The 17,495-nt window shown below is 38.5% G+C and overlaps 1 protein-coding gene across 3 annotated transcripts in view; it reads left to right on the top strand.

The window, feature by feature from the left end:
* Nucleotides 1-17,495, top strand: part of LOC127426597 (period circadian protein homolog 3-like) — a 40,976-nt gene that overhangs the window by 15,860 nt on the left and 7,621 nt on the right. For all 3 annotated transcript variants that reach the window (XM_051673504.1, XM_051673503.1, XM_051673505.1), the window contains 12 exons: nucleotides 1-100; nucleotides 237-315; nucleotides 2,594-2,700; nucleotides 2,803-2,959; nucleotides 6,050-6,158; nucleotides 6,285-6,410; nucleotides 6,881-6,989; nucleotides 7,400-7,526; nucleotides 9,165-9,301; nucleotides 13,264-13,428; nucleotides 13,583-13,843; nucleotides 16,131-16,774. The exon at nucleotides 1-100 is cut by the window's left edge and continues 40 nt beyond it. In XM_051673504.1, the coding sequence (XP_051529464.1) occupies nucleotides 1-100; nucleotides 237-315; nucleotides 2,594-2,700; nucleotides 2,803-2,959; nucleotides 6,050-6,158; nucleotides 6,285-6,410; nucleotides 6,881-6,989; nucleotides 7,400-7,526; nucleotides 9,165-9,301; nucleotides 13,264-13,428; nucleotides 13,583-13,843; nucleotides 16,131-16,774 (2,121 nt within the window). The remainder of the gene's footprint in view (nucleotides 101-236; nucleotides 316-2,593; nucleotides 2,701-2,802; nucleotides 2,960-6,049; nucleotides 6,159-6,284; nucleotides 6,411-6,880; nucleotides 6,990-7,399; nucleotides 7,527-9,164; nucleotides 9,302-13,263; nucleotides 13,429-13,582; nucleotides 13,844-16,130; nucleotides 16,775-17,495) is intronic.

A 17,495-nucleotide genomic window follows, 5' to 3' on the forward strand; every position in this document is an offset into this window, starting at 1 on the left:
TTCCGGATCACTCCATACCTTCAGAAGGTTCAGGGGTCGAGCATAGAGCCGGAGCCCTGCTGTCTGGCCCTCGCCGAACGCATCATCTCAGGATACGAGGGTATGACCCTTCTGACCTTAAACCTGTCCTTTTCGTATTCTGAATTTCTGAATTAGCACAAGAGCTGTCTTGTCAGGTTTCCGCCTAGTTACAAAATTACACCTGATCATTTGTTTGTTTGTTTGTTTGTCTCCAGCCCCTCGCATTCCCATAGACAAGCGCATATTCAGCACGACACATTCGCCTGGCTGTGTCTTTTTAGAAGTGGACGACCGGTGAGTGATTTTAAAATGAGCAAAGATCTTTAAGTAAAAAAACAAATAAAGTGAACTGCTCTACTCGAGTCTATTCAAATAAAATGATAAAACGAAGTATCGATGTGCTGAAATAGAAAAAATAAGTCTTTAATTGATATTTGGATTATAAAGGTATTCTTAACGCCATATAATACACAATGTAATGCATTAAAGTCTTTTCATAATCAATTGTAACCACAGTTCTAATGCAAACCTATTCATGGTTCAATCTATAATGAGCATGAAGCATTGTAACAGAGGCTGGGCGATATAGCTAAAAAATTTCGTAATTTGTTTTTTCTACCCTTTTGACGATATTCAATATCTCAACATTAATGAAGGTGAAATCATCACTTTAACCAAATATTATGTTACTGTCAAGTAGATTTAAAATATTTAAAGGGATAGTTCACGCAGAAATGAAAATTCTCTCATCATTTACTCACCCTCAATTAAATTCGCATCAAAAGTGGGAGTTTGACTAATTGAAAGAACTAGTCTCCACATAGGTTGTATATTCATTGCAATGGGCATTAAAACTCTCATCCTCCACAATATTAATCTTCCAGTAGACTGTGGCTGTCCGCTTTCCTACAGCAATCGTGAAGCTGCATTCAAGATTCGCGTCAGGGCGGCAACTCCAGCTTTGAGCGCCACTTTGAACTCACCATACGCCTTACATAGGCTTAAAAATACTTGATTTCTGTCTCAAGTCCCATCTGGGCTTGTTTTGTACATCAAATAGCGCCAAGAGATCCTTTCTCCATCATTTTATCACTGACAGAGGAGCGCTGTCAGAGATTCTTTTATTTAATGAGATAACAACCTCTGCAGCTCTATCATTGGAGAGAGCAGGGATGTGATTTTTCCGTGTAAATACGGATATCCGTATTTTCTGACCTCGGTGGGATGACCCGTGTAAATTGCGTAAATCCCAATTACTAAAACCGCAAAATGCTGCGTTTAAATACTATTATTACATGCGGATTAATGCCGACAGCACTGCATGAGTTCGAGGCGCCGATTAGCGGCTGTGTGTGAAGCTCTCCTGAGCCCACAGTATTAAGTTTTTACGCGTGCAAATTATTGCTGATGCAAATTAGTGAAGGAATGCCATTTGTTAATCATATTTAACATCAGCATAAGACAGCTTTGCACAATGTATCAACCTATTTGATTAAACATTGTTAGTTGACTATTAAACTGCTAAAAAAAAAATTTACTGATAAAACTAAAATTGCCAAACAGAGCGTAACGGTCAACTAGCATGTTAAGAGCGTGTTCCGCCCATAGAATGTCTATGGGACTGCCGTGTAGGCTTTCATTGGTATAAGGGCTCTGGCGCTGTGGTGTGTGCGCCAGTGTAATGACTACGGGCGGACACATTACAAAGTTTCCGCCCTTCACACCAGTGTTTATGCTGTATTATTGTTAAATACGTTAATAGCGATCAAGAAAAATTAACGCGTTAAAGGTTTTAAATTAATCGCATGCGTTAACGCGTTAATTCTGCCAGCTCTAGTTTAAAACTGTGATTACCTAAATATGACTGAAATAAACATAATGTGTGAAAAGAATTTAAAAAAAAAAATTGTAACATTTTGACTGTCCCATAGTCGTTGCGTGATTTCTACCACACCAAGCAATTTTGCCCCAATAATGTTTTGTTTTTTTTAAGTTATTGTATTTGTTAAACAAGTCGACAAAAGTGAAGAGCATGTTTGAGATGAAATATGAGACAAGTGATGTTTTAAAGAAAAATCAAGGTAAATATCACTTGTGAGCAGAATATTTGTATTGGGTGTAATTAATCAAATTAATCAAAGTGTGAAAATATTATTTAATTGTGTGTATTTAGGATACATAAAATGTTAGCTATAAAATTAGCCTTAGCAAGACAAAGGAGTCTGACTTTTTATTTCAAAAACATTAAAAATGTAATTTCCATCAGTGTCGTTTCCACCTCAGAATTCTATTAAGCACAATGCAGAATTTGAGATGTGATGGTAAATATGAATTATTTGAGTAAAAATGATATAAATCTCCTGCGATGTGTGTACATACATACTGTACGAGACATTGTTGGCAGACAAATAAACTAGAATTTAACTATAACAATAATATAATAAACAAGATTTTGCTTTCTAGAAATTCACAGGGCTGCCCAAAATTGAAGACACACCCATATATAGGCTTTACGTAAAGTGTTACAAAAAGATATGAGTTAGTTGTGAATGGTGTGTGTTTGTGTGTGCAGTGCTGTGCCTTTGCTCGGCTACCTTCCTCAGGACCTGATTGGAACCTCAGTGTTGACCTGCCTCCATCCAGATGATCGGCAGCTTATGCTGGCCATGCACCGCAAAAGTATGCATGTTCTCTTCTACATTTAAAGAGAGAGTTCACCTAAAAATAATTTAAAGGAATGAACTATCCCTTTAAGTTTTTCATTCTGATGTTGTGTCTCAGTTCTAAAGTATGCAGGTAAGCCTCCATTTGAGCACTCGCCCATACGGTTCCGGTGTCAGAACGGAGAATACGTCACCCTGGACTCCAGCTGGTCGAGCTTCATCAACCCTTGGAGTCGCAAGGTGGCCTTCATCATCGGCAGGCACAAAGTTTGCACGTAAGAACAAGCTTGTGAACATTCACTATTATCTAGTCGGTTAAATCATGTTTGAATATTCAGTCTTTTTATATCTACACATATACACTGTGTTGGAAATTTGGTAGTATAAACGTACACGGGATGGGTTAAAGTACCCGCGTACCTCCACCATTATAAGTAGGAAACAGTATGTGAGCTAGGAATTAAACTGTCTTTATTCTACATCATTATTATGTAAGGAAATTTATAATGGAATTAGTTGCGTTCAACAACCATTATAAGAAAGATAAATGACAAATAACTAGATTTATTTGTCTGAATAAAATTCAAATTCAGTCTCATTGTATCCGCTCACAATTTCTATTGTAAGGAATTAGCTTTAATAAGGGAATTATTGGAGTAATATTGTTCTCATGGCTTATTGAAAATAATGTCACACATATTTAGGTATAGCTTTGAAGCGAAATCTTTTTAAAACAGGGATGAGATTATTTATCAAAATATACCACAGTCAAATTATCTTTGAATACAGACAAACTTTATTGCTGTTTTAAACATAAAACTAATCTAACACATACAACATGAAACAGGTTGGTGAGTATTGACAGAATGTGAAAAAAATGTCAATAAAGAGAAAATGAACTTTATGGAGTCTGTCGACAATGCCTTAAGAACCATTTATCCTTCTTTGAGTCTAAATAGATTTGCAGTCGGATTACCCAAAGTATTTAACTAATACACCAGCACTTTGAGCAAAAGTCTGGAGATGTACTTGCATGTCGTTGCGTTTTCTTGCATTGCTTGGTTCTTTGGCGTTTGAAGAAAGTGCGTTCCGTCGATGTTTAGGACATCTGTTAGATCGGGATATCTGTTGTGGATGGATGACTCCCGTTGGGTGTGTGAACCGTAGAGCAGAGAGTGAGAAGCTTCCTCGGGACTTTGAGTCCCGAGTTTTCCTTGGACTCTACATGGCACGGAGGATCTGGAAGCAGCAAGAGAGGAAACCAATGTGAAATGTGACATACTTTCATGAAAATCCCGGATTACAAATCATACTGGTTAATTCATTGGTTTTACAACATGGATAAATCAGGTTACGCCTTGAAAAGTTACCATTCTTAGTAGAATGAGATAAATAAATACAAGATTGAAGATTATAATCATCGATTTGTCAGTTCTAAGTGATTACAAATCACTACACACATTTTAAAAGGTACATCAGGCTATAATCATTAATTTGTCAGTTATAGAAGTAATCACAGTTCAAAGTAATTTTCAGTATTATCTTGCAAGGCTAGGTATTGTGTACATTGTAGGTTTAAATGCATTCTGTACATTTTAGAGGGTTAACTCGGCGAAGTACAACGTTCATGGATTCCTTTTTAGCTGCTGTTTGCAGAATAATGAGGATCTCATGACAAATGATCATCCAAAATACAGAGTCATAGAATTGGCGTTGTTTTGTTCATTGTAATTCAGAAAGATCTCACAAGGGAACCTTTAAAACAAAAACTGCTTTTGCTCTGTGTGGAAGTTCAGAAGGTCATGCTGAGCTAAGAGAGAATGTCTTTGGAATGTGCAGATGGGGAGAGGAGGTGTCCCGGGGGAGAAACACGTGTGACTGTGTTAGGTCTATGTTGATTTTGGGCCTTGGGACTGTCTTCAATGAGTCTCTGTTTCCTGATAAGGCCGCGGAATTATGCATTAAGGTCACAAGGTGTTACTTGGCCATTTGGTCTTACAGAGGGTTTAAGTTTGTGGAACAAAGAAGGGTCGTCTTATTGGTCAGCTCTGTCATTACAAACCCTAGTTTGAGATTAAGCAGGCATGGGAGAGACGGTCTCCTTCAGCAATTTAGGCGCCATGGATTCGTTTTTATGACTCGGTGGGGGATCTCTCTGATCTGTGGAATGTGGTGTTGTGTTCATTTGATGGCTTTGTTTGTGGATAATCCTACAACTGATCAGCCACAACATTAAAACCACCTGCCTAATATTGTGTAGGTCCCCCTTGTGCCGCCAAAACAGCGCCAACCAGCATCTCGGAATAGCCTTCTGAGATGCTATTCTTCTCACCACAATTATCTGAGTTGTTGCAGACTTTGTCAGTTCGAACCAGTCTGGCCATTCTCTGTTGACCTCTCAGCAACAAGGCATTTCCGTCCACGGAACTGCCGCTCACTGGATGTTTTTTTTTTTTCTTTCTGTTTTTGGCACCATTCGGAGTAAATTCTAGAGACTGTTGTGTGTGAAAATCCCAGGAGATCAGCAGTTACAGAAATACTCAAACCAGCCCATCTGGGGGGCCTGGGTAGCTCAGCGAGTAAAGACGCTGACTACCACCCCTGGAGTCGCAACCAAATTGGCCCGGTTGCTAGGGAGGGTAGAGTCACATGGGGTAACCTCCTTGTGGTCTCTATAATGTGGTTCTTGCTCTCAGTGGGGTGCGTGGTCAGTTGTGTGTGGATGCCGCGGAGAATAGCGTGAAGCCTCCACACGTGCTACGTCTCCGCGGTAACGCGGTCAACAAGCCACATGATAAGATGCGCAGATTGACGGTCTCGCCCTCCGCCACCCAGATTGAGGTGAGTCACTACGCCACCACGAGGACTTTTTCCCCATTCTGATGGTTGATGTGAACATTAACTGAAGCTCCTGACCCGTATCTGCATGATTTTATGCACTGCGCTGCTGCCACATGATTGGCTGACTAGATAATTGCATGGATGATTGTTGATGTCAGACAGGCTGGTTTGAGTATTTCTGTAACTGCTGATCTCCTGGGATTTTCACACACAACAGTCTCTAGAATTTACTCTGAATGGTGCCAAAAACAAAAGCATCTGGTGAGCAGCAGTTCTGTTGATGGACATGCCTTGTTGATGAGAGAGGTCAACAGAGAATGGCCAGACTGGTTCAAACTGACAAAGTCTACAGTAACTCAGATAACCACTCTGTACAATTGTGGTGAGAAGAATATCATCTCAGAATGTTATTCTGAGATGCGGGTTGGTGCTATTCTGGCAGCATGAGGGGGACCTACACAATATTAGGCAGGTGGTTTTAATGTTGCGGCTGATCGGTGTGTAAACGTCTGTTTCCACTGTAGTGTGCCTCTAAATGAAGACGTTTTTGCTGCACGGAGTAATGCAGAGCAACCGGGCATGTGTGAGGATGTTAAAGAGCTGCAGTCCATGATCTACAAGCTTTTCCTGCAGGTGAGAAACCTTAAAACCCAAACAAAAACTTGATGAGAGCCTAGTCCATTTTAGGTGAATAGCCGCTTGGTAAACAATTTTTTGGAATCTGATTGTTTGTGTTTTGTGTCCCTGTTTCTCTCTCAGCCAGTTCATAACAACGGTTCCAGTGGTTATGGCAGTATGGGGAGTAACGGCTCTCATGAGCAGTACATCAGCGTTGCGTCCTCCAGCGACAGCAACGGAAATGTCTGGGAAGATTCACACAGACCAGTACGACTTGTGAAAGCTTTTCCAATTTAAAGCTTAATTTGTCATTTTGTCTGTTACAATTAGTTTTGGTTTCCCAGATTTATATGCAAAGACAGTTATAAGGAAGCCATTTGTACATTGTTTGTTTGAGCAACCAATTCAGCCCAACACAGCAACATTGGCTTGACCAATGGAGTGAGCTTGGGCCGGGTTAATTGGTTTGTCGACCAGTGGCCGATGGAGGGTGTATTTGGGAAAGCTGTTTGGAAACAATTTTTATTTTTGCAGTTCCATTTGGTGGCACAGAAATTACACACTTTAAGCTTTAAAAAAAAATAAATATATATATATATATATATATATATATATATATATATATATATATATATATATATATATATATATATATATATATATAATTTTTTTTTTTTTTTTTTTTTTTTTTTACATGGCTCTGATATATTTTGATGGATTATTTGTGCTTTTTGTAGATGACAATGCAGCAGTTCTGTGCTGATGTTAATAAAGTGAAAAACTGGGGCCAGTCAGCATATCTAGGCTCCCAGAGGATGCTCACACCTTTATGGCCACCCACTGCAGGTAGGTTCAAAACATATTTGTTCAACTTAATTCTAAAATGTGCCATAATGAGAAGCCAAACACTATATAACTGTATGGCACATAATGGATAACTTAAATGCAAAAGTCTAAATCAAAATGCATAAATTATAGTCAGTGGTTGTATTTACTGGAAATGTTTTGTTATTTATAGAATAAAAATAATTGACGTATAATTAAAAATGCTTTCCTTATGCAAAAAAAAGGGAAAAAAGAAATCTAATTTCAAAATGTGTGTGGGGCATGGTGGGGGGGTGGGGGGTTGTTACCCAAAAGATTTACACAACATAAATGTACATAAAGGTCACCAAAACCCACACTAGACAATTCAGCCCAATTTATCATAATTTAATTGTTTCGACTGTATTTGTTTTTGGCTGTGTCGGGAGCAGGCACTCATCTGAACACTGGTCAGAGAATGGGAATCAGAGACCACTTTAAGAAATCTCTGCAGGAAGCCAGAAAACAACCACACATTCCATCCTACCAGCAAATCAACTGTGTGGACAGTATCATCAGGTGAGTCATACAGTCACGTGATGTTTGCTTCATAGCCATAACATAGTCTTCGTATATGTACCATGGTAGTATCGTGTTATTCTTTGAAATACCTAGGAGTACATGTATATGGTAATCATTCAGTTGTGCTCAAAAAATTGCACACCCTGGCAGAAATTGTGAAATTTTGGCATTGATTTTGAAAAGATGACTGATCATGCAAAAAAACTGTCTTTTATTTAAGGATAGTGATCATATGAAGCCATTTATCATCACATAGTTGTTTAGCTCCTTTTTAAATCATAATGGTAACAGAAATCACCCAAATGGCCCTGATCAAAAGTTTACATACCCTTGAATGTTTGGCCTTGTTACAGACACACAAGGTGACACACACAGGTTTAAATGGCAATTAAAGGTTAATTTCCCACACCTGTGGCTTTTTCAATTGCAATTAGTGTCTGTGTATAAATAGTCAATGAGTTTGTTAGCTCTCACGTGGATGCACTGAGCAAGCTAGATACTGAGCCATGGGGAGCAGAAAAGAACTGTAAAAAGACCTGCTTAACAAGGTAATGGAACTTTATAAAGATGGAAAAGGATATAAAAATATATCCAAAGCCTTGAAAATGCCAGTCAGTACTGTTCAATCACTTATTAAGAAGTGGAAAATTCAGGGATCTCTTGATACCAAGCCAAGGTCAGGTAGACCAAGAAAGATTTCAGCCACAACTGCCAGAAGAATTGTTCAGGATACAAAGAAAAACCCACAGGTAACTTCAGGAGAAAAACAGGCTGCTCTGGAAGAAGACGGTGTGGTTGTTTCAAGGAGCACAATACTTGTTGACCCCTCTCCAAACATAGCGCTTATGGTTGTGACCATAAAGCTCTATTTTGGTCTCGTCACTCCAAATTACAGTTTGCCAGAAGCTGTGAGGCGTGTCGAGGTGTTGTCGGACATATTGTAACCGGGCTTTTTTTGTGGCATTGGCTTCTTTCTGGCAACTCGACCATGCAGCTCATTTTTGTTCAAGTATTGTCATATTGTGCTCCTTGAAACAACCACACCGTCTTTTTCCAGAGCAGCCTGCATTTCTCCAGAGGTTACCTGTGGGGTTTTTCCACACTGTGTGACAGTTCTTTTCTGCTCCCCTTGGCTCAGTATCTAGCCTGCTCAGTGCATCCACGTGAGAGCTAACAAACACATTGACTATTTATACACAGACACTAATTGCAATTTAAAGCTGTGTGTGTCACCTTGTGTGTCTGTAACAAGGCCAAACATTCAAGGGTATGTAAACTTTTGATCAGGGCCATTTGGGTGATTTCTGTTATCATTATGATTTAAAAAGGAGCCAAACAACTATGTGACAATAAATGGCTTCATATGATCACTATCCTTAAATAAAAGACAGTTTTTTTTTTTTTTGCATGATCAGTCATCCTTTCAAAATCAATGCCAAAATTTCACAATTTCAGACAGGATATGCAGACTTTTGAGCACAACTGTATATAAAATTACGATGGTATTACTTTCTGATACCATGGTTCCACGACAGTAGTTTTTTGTAAAGCAATGGAACAATATCAAGAGGACTTCTCATGTAACGTATGTTTGCGAGATGTAATTCATGACAGTTCCTGTTTTATTTTCTGTAGATATTTGGAAAGCTGTACAACCTCTGCTTTAAAACGCAAGAGCGAGTCTCTATCCATAGCTACCTCCTCATCTTCCTCCATGTCTGAGGAAGGTAAACCACGAGCAAATGCACATGAAGATGCTACAAACACAGATGGTAAGTCCCTTCCTGTGCACTTTATTTGCCTTCTAAAATCCTGCACCTATTGTATGGCCTGTTTCACACTGCAAGCGCAAGCAACACGTAAGCAGCGCACATTGTTTTTGTCACCTTTACATATTGACGTGTAATTTATACAGTGGAAGAAACCAAGCCTTTTTCCCCTGAATGAACTAAAGCACCTTGGCCAGACGAAGCCTACGTTTAGACTATGTTTAGGCTGTTTCAAAATTCATTTGTTGAGGAAAATAAATAAAGAACGTCATGTCCAAACCACACCTACGTTTATTTGTAGAGGTAATAAAAATAAAAAAAAGATTCCAACTATTCATAAATAAAATTGTATAATAATATTGGATATGTTTACAATCTTATGATGAATAGTTTTTTTTTCTTTGTCCTAGATTTGTAAGCATGTAATTCTGGTGCTGTTCACTCCATCTCCCTCCAAAACATCTTATTTTATTCCACTAGATAGCAGCAAGAACTAGAAAAAATATTTTTCCTCTATCACCTTCCATCACAAAATGCCGATCTGAAATGTAGGTGGCGCTCTAATGCATTTTAGCCCTCACAGATGTGCTTTTCCATAGACATTCAGTATAATTTTCAGTTCATGCACCACCATCATTGTTTCATGCAATATCTCGGCCTCTGAGTGGACTAGAAGCTCAATTTAGACTGTTTAGACTGTTTTAAAATTAATTTGAGGAAAATAAATAATGTCATGTCCAAACCACACCTACGTTTAGTTTAGACCGATATATTGGTTTTACCAATTAATTGGTGCCAATAGTTGCTTTTTGGAACTATCGGTTACAAGTAAAAACCTATGCAGATAGTTGCCGGTGGATTTTTGTAGTTTTGTTTATTTTAATTTTATTATTCCTCCGTGTTCCTCTGTCGCCGGCGCTGAGGGATTCTGCTGTTAAGCCCCAAGTATTCTTCAGTCAGACACGGACGTGTGACGCAAATCTTGTCATCAGTTATTTGCACTTATTAGTCGGTCCACAAGGTGGCAACACTCACAATTTGAGCCGTTGCTGTAACAAAGAAGCACTAGAAGAAAATATAATCGCCATTAAACATCAGGAGATGAAGGTAAAAACAACAACAGTGGATGTGCAAGTAAAAAGCGTGCATGTGAGGAGGAATGGAGATACCAGCATTTAAATAACTCGAGTCTGAAGGAATATAAAGACTTTATGGGTCTAAACTCCTGAAGAGAAAGTCCGGTGTCTCATAGCAGTTGTAGCGCACATGCGCCAACTGCGCTGTGTATGCGTGCACAGTTATATGGAGTATAATTTGACAGGCTTGCGTTCAACTGTACATAAACACTGAACGTTCGCGTCCAAATGGAAGTATACCCGTGCTTTAGAATGGCTTGGGTTTACAGTATAACAGCGGCCTCTAGAAGTTAAATAAACGTATCACTGACACCTCGTGGGGATTTGCTGTATCTAAATTTTTCATCGTTGACAATATTTATCCTCACTTCAATGCATATTTTATCATTTTGATTAGATAATAAAGTGTTCTAAATTGAAGCCAGGGCATGCAAAAAAAATATGACTATATGGAAATGTGCCCTGTCAGCACATACATTTGAATTCCTAACTTCATATTTTGTGAAATAATAATAAAACTGTGTTTCTCATTTAACCTCATCTGTTGAAATGTGTATATACAAAACAATTAATCTGTTAAATGTATCTATAAGCTATGAAAAGCTTAATTTGGTTAATACTTAAAATAGAGCATTGTAATGGGGCCAAGTCTCTTATTTCAAAATAAGAGTCCCGGTGTGTTTCGGGCTTGTTCAGAGTTCTACATTATGCAACAAATCTTCATTTTTTCTAGTTAGTGGGATTTTAGTTGTACTATAAACTTCATCTAGAATTTGATTTGATTTGTGATTGTTCTATGAATCAGTTTTAAAGCTGCACTACGTAACTTTGTGCTCTCTAGCGACATCTGTGGTTGAAAGCTAAAACTGCAAGTAATTTTCAGAAAACAGTTTACGCGAGTCGTGTTTTTGCACTGCTCTTCTGGCAGATGAATCTCTTGATTTGAGCTTACCTGGAATTCGCCTGTGTGTGATCATGACTGGGAGATATTCAGAGCCGGAGTCATAACGTGGTATTTTCATGTTGAAATTATGTTATACAATTAAACATTTAAAACTGAAATATTACTTGCTTTGATGAAGATAAAAAACACTCCTATTTACATATTTTGAATTCATTAATTTTACACTTATAGCGCTTTTCTGACACTACACTCAAAGCGCTTTTAGAGAACAGGGGACTCTCCTGAACCAACACCAGTTACCAGTATATTTTAATAGGATTATTCAAGTGTTTTATTTACTATTAATGATTGTATTGTACTACACTTATCAATTTAAGAGGTGAAACTCATGTTATGGCAGATATGAGTTTAATGGAAGACGTTATTATTTTTATATTATATTGTACAGCCTCCGTTAATAATGCAAGTGAACCGTAATACTAAAATAGTACATCTATGCAATGCACACAATAACACTGTAAGCTAAAAACATAAAACAAGGATTCAGTTATGATGGGGATAAAATAGACTTTATTAAACATGAAAATAATATGCTAAAATTTACAATATAACAATTACAAGAAGTAAATTACTTTCCCGTGTTTACGGACATGACATAATGACGTAAGGGTATATCACATAAACCAGTGATTTCGGGTCAAATCTGTCCCAACAGCTAAAAATACAAATCATTACCGTAGTGAATTGTGGTAAGGTAAGGACATTGTTTTGAACATTGATTATGTACTCAATAATGCCAATTTGTTAATTTCTAATAAAAAAATCTTACATAGTGCAGCTTTAAAAAATATCAGCTGATTGAACGCTCTTCGACTAGCCGAGTTCTCCTAGGTCAAGAATTTCAGAGATTTGCGCAAATGAGAAATATCACTAAAGGAAGACCTTAGCAGAATAAAAAATGTCAGTGCATTTAGTTATATTTTTTGTTCGCCCAGTTAGTATAAATTAGCCTTAACAGATTAGAGCATTCATACTGGCAGCGTGAATCGCACGGTGTTGTGTAGCAGGAGCATCCCAGGCGCGGCATTAAGCGAAGACTTTCAGCACTAACAATTGTTGCTGTGGGACGTGCTCAATTCAGCAGAAAATGTTTAAAATGTATCTTAAACCTAATTATCAATGCATCCGTTTACAATTTAGGCTTTTATTGAGCCGCTGAACTACTCACTTATTGACGTCTGTCGGGTTTGATACAAGTTCCACATGCTGTGACAGGCACATAAACCGTATCTGTTCAGTAAATCTGACTAAATCCAGATGAGTGAGCAGTTGATACTCTGAAATGTAATGTTTAGGTTCCATTCTGTATAGATTAATTACCGTTTGAATGTAACTGCGGTACTCAACCTCATGTAAATCAGATTTCATGACAACCAATTTTGTAGTATTTCACAACGACCCACTCCCAATTACTATTTTATAATATATGCTCATTATTAAAGGCAATCCTCAATAAAGATACCTAGAAATCAGTGTTAATCTCGGCAACGAACATTTTTGTCAGTTATTTAGTTGATGAGTTAGATTAGCACTGAATAGTTGATTAACATTGATTTCTAGGTATTGAAGATTTTTGTTTTATTTCGTCATCGTTAACTAAAATATGCTATTTTATTCAGAGTAAAATTTACTAAAATTCATGAATATGTTATGATGAAATATTGATAACATTTAACTGACATTTTTCATCAAAAGAGAAAAGACTGTAAAAATGAACGCTGCTTGAATTATTTTCTGTATAGAGTTGTAGCTCACGGCAAAAACGTTGTCAGTGTGAAAGCACTGCTGTTTTAATTCTAATTTAGCTTGGCGTGTACCGTCAAGTGCGTGATGTGAAATGCATTACCCTCTCACTCCTGTTGCAGAGACTGCACTAGAGGGTGCTGGACCTCCAGGCAGCCAGGTTTCAGCCGGTTTGGCAACAAGGGCAGCAGAGGTGGGAGACATCAGGATCCACACAGAAGCCATGAGTGTCATCAGTCAGTGCAGTTACAGCAGCACCATAGTGCACGTACCTCAACCTGGCTCAGGTGAGTTTCCACACGTACAGTATTTTGACTACTTAAGTGACGCTTAAAAATGTCATTGCATTAGATAAAATATCAATTGCAAATGGCATTTATTTGAAAAAGATAGCACAAGCACCTTTTTTAAGGTTCATTGCATAGTTTCGTTTCCTTCCAGAGATCAATGCCTTAGAAGATGCCCCAATGGGCAGTGAGCCAACAGACTCCGCCCCCACACCTGCACGCCCCACGCCCAGCACATCCTCGGCAGCTCAGGAGGAGTTACTCTTGGTGGGCCTCACGAAGGAGGTGCTTTCGGCCCACACCCAGAAAGAGGAGCAGCAATTTGTGGACCGTTTTCGACACCGTATCCTGCAGAGTCCCTACAGCTCCTACCTGGAAAGGGACAACAGCAGCATGGCCCACTCCCATCACATAGGTGAGTGTGTGTGTGTGTGTGTGTGTGTGTGTGTGTGTGTGTGTGTGTGTGTGTGTTATTAAACAGACGGTTTTTTATACAAAGCGACTTAAATGTGTCCTACTTAGGTGCAACCCAAAGCATATAACTAGCATTCCGCAACAAAATTATTACATTAACGTTATTGAATTAATTCAACAAAACTCATAATGGCCTGGTATTCACACCTGGCATTAAAGGAATAGTTCACCCAAAAATGAAAATGTCATTAATTACTCACCCTCACTCCAAACACTTCTACTGTGATTATTTTTTTCTTTTCTTCTTTTTTTCTAAAAAAAAGTTTATTTTAGGGATGCTCCGAAATGACAATTTTTAACAGATACCAATTTTCACAACAAAAAAAAAAAAACAACGATATGCCGAAACTGATATTTTACCACTTATCTCACCTTATTTTGTCATCAGATCATTGTTTTGCTTCGGAATTATGCTTTAGAAAATGTACAAAGAGGTGCAAAAGGTATTTTATTGTTTTAACTATAAATAAATTCCAAGGAACATGGATTAGATTTCTTTAACGCATGATTGGCCAAATTTTTAAGAAAGCCACAATGAAAGATAAATAGATATAAATATAATAATATGAATAATCTGGGGGGGGGGGCTAAAATTTTACATATTATAATAGAACATTACAAATGAATATTTTATACATTCAACATCCTTTTTTCGAGTTTATTTTGAAAGGTATTTCTTTATATTATTCACAAAAATTATTATAAACTTCAAACAATGCACAGGGTCTAAATCATAATTTCAAGGGTCTTAAATTTGGGGATGGAAATGACCTAATGCAGTTATAAAATTTCAAAACAGTACAATTTAATGAAATAAATGCATGCGCTGCGTGCTTCAAAGTGAAGAAGCTGCACTGTTGCACATTCATAAAGCACACGGAGAGCTCGTGATACTGTGTTTCCAGCTGTTTCATATCGGTTCATAATTAGTGAGTACCGCACATTTTTCACAAGCGATCACTACTGTTGACAGATGTTTGCAGTAAGGAGTTTATGTTGTAATATGTTGTTGACGATTGTAAGAGAGCAGATTTTATTTCCCTCATCTGTTTGAATGAGCAGCTGGGATCAGTGAAGCACAGACATTTCAAAATAAGAGTCCCCGGGCTTGTTTAAAGTTAAACGTCCCACTGTGTCTGGGATTTGATAAATTTTTGGCTCATGTCGCCCACTCTCTGGCCCACCCTGTGACTATCTGACTAAGGCCTTTTTGGTCAACCTCTAATTCGTATACATTGATATATTGGTAAATACTGTATATGTCTTGAGTATTTTAAACTTGCAGACATCTGTTTTGCTGATAAGCTGTGTTAAGGCTGTGTTAAATGTGTGCCACAGCCTGTTTAAGTAAATAATCTGTGATACATTATTTAATTTGAGACTGTGTGGGTTTGTTGTGGTATGGACATACAGTTTTAATTTGATTTGTTCAGGTCTTAAAAAGTCTTAAATTTGACGTTAAAACCTCTGCATTAACCCTGAATGCTATAAATTTGTGTAATTAATTATAAAGAAATATCTGTGCTTTCATACTTATGACCGATATGCTGATGGTTTTAATTTGGTCAATAATTGGCCAAAAAATATCAGTGGCCTATACATCATTGTGCATCCCTTGTTTATTTGTCATATTATGATAGTACATTGTGACACTTGAGTTTGAAAAGAACAAAACAAAAAAAAACACCATAAAACCACAGCAAAAGTAATCAATATGACTCATGCTCTATATTCCAAGTCTTCAAGAGCCATACGATCACTTTGTGTGATGAACAGAACAAATTTAAATCATTATTCACTCTCAAAACACTAATAAACTCTGTAAATTAAATATGGCAGATATATTGACAACATCAAACCACATTGTTTTGCATCGTGTCTCGTGACCAAACGTCATGATGTCATGTCGCAAGAATCAGTGAGGTTTGATGTTATCGACATAGACAGAATGTTAGCCTCTGTCACCATTCACTTTTATTGTATGGAGAGGGAAAAAAGTGCTGTTAAAATTCTTCAAAGCTGCCCCTCTTGTGATCCACAGAAGAAAAAGTCATATGGCTTTGGGACAAATTGAGTGTGAGAGATTGATGGCACAATTTTCATTTTGTGGGTTAACTATCCCTTAAATTGACTAGAATGCATGTTTGTTGCGTTGTATTTTCTGTTGGGTGTTTTGAAGCTCAGTAACGATCACTAAAGAAAAACACAAATTTCTCTTGTGCTTTCAGGTGATGCTGTGCGACCACCGAACAAACGGCCGAAACCAGAGGACTCGTCGGACAGCTACGGCTCGCAACCGGGCAATTACTGTTCACTTCCCAGGCCCACAGGCCTACTGCATTCCTCATGGCCTTCCTCAGAGTCCTCCCAACCCACTCCACCCAACCCTGGCTATGTGCCACCTGTGCAAATGGGCCCCTACCTCCCTGTCGTTGGCCTGGATCAGCAGCAAGGGGTCCAGCCTGACCAAGTTGTTCAGCAACCAATTCAGCCTGCCCCCCCCATCATGGTTGTTGTCCTTCCTGGTTACCCTCCCTACCCTGGCATGGTTCTGCCGGTTGTGCCCCCAACAGGACCCTGGTTCATTCCTCAGCCCACTGTCTATGTCCCACCTGGCACCCCACCCATGCCACAGGGGCCTCCTCCGCAGGAGCCGCCCCCAAGGCTCTGGGACACAGAGGTTGGCACTGCCCCAGTGGTCGAGGAGAATCCAAACTCCTGGTGCGAGGAAGCACAACCTACGGCGCTGTTCTCCAGTTCACGCTCCAGCTCGCCGATCCAGCTGAACTTACTCCAGGAGGAGTTGACCAAACCAACAGAACCCCACGCCAGCACCGGTCCAGAGAGTCTGCATGAGCACCACGCCAAAGCGGTGAGACTGAATTGCTGGTTCACGTGCTTGAGCTTCACAAATCAGGCTACACTGGTCACACTGTATGTTTCATGCTGCAGTAGGGCTTGCATGATTAATCGAAATAAAATGGAAATCGCGATATGACATGAAAGGCTGCGATTTAATTGAATAAAAAAATAGTCTGCACGTACTGCTCGCTGCAGTTACTGTATGTGCACAGCTCTGTTCTCTGTACTGTATTTACACATACTCAAGAACGCGTGAGGATAATGAGCTGAGCGCATTATATTTACAGCGCTCTAGATTCACTAATTATACATTTGTTTTGAATACAGATTGTAGCAAAAAACCATAGGCCGATACCAATATTTTGCCATTTACGTTATTTTGTCATCAGATCACTGTTTTGCTTAGGAATTATTTTTTACAAATTTACAAAGAGGTACAAAAGCTTTTTTTTACTGTTCTAACAATAAATCATTTCCATTGAACATGGATTTGATCTGTTGAACACACGACAGGCCAAAAAGTTTAAGAAAGCCACAATGAAAAATTAATAGATGATAAAAAGATAAATACAAATTTCAACCATGGATGGAAAAATAAAAAGTTTAAACCAAAGGAAAAAACACCCCTTTTAAATGTTGTATTATAGTGGCATAATGGACAGTGGATAATGCTATCCAGACCGCTAGAGGGTGCCGCTTGCTCACACAGTGCTGACTGTTGCGCTGAATGC

The sequence above is a fragment of the Myxocyprinus asiaticus genome, chromosome 35 (assembly GCF_019703515.2).
Source record: "Myxocyprinus asiaticus isolate MX2 ecotype Aquarium Trade chromosome 35, UBuf_Myxa_2, whole genome shotgun sequence".
NCBI lineage: Eukaryota > Metazoa > Chordata > Actinopteri > Cypriniformes > Catostomidae > Myxocyprinus > Myxocyprinus asiaticus.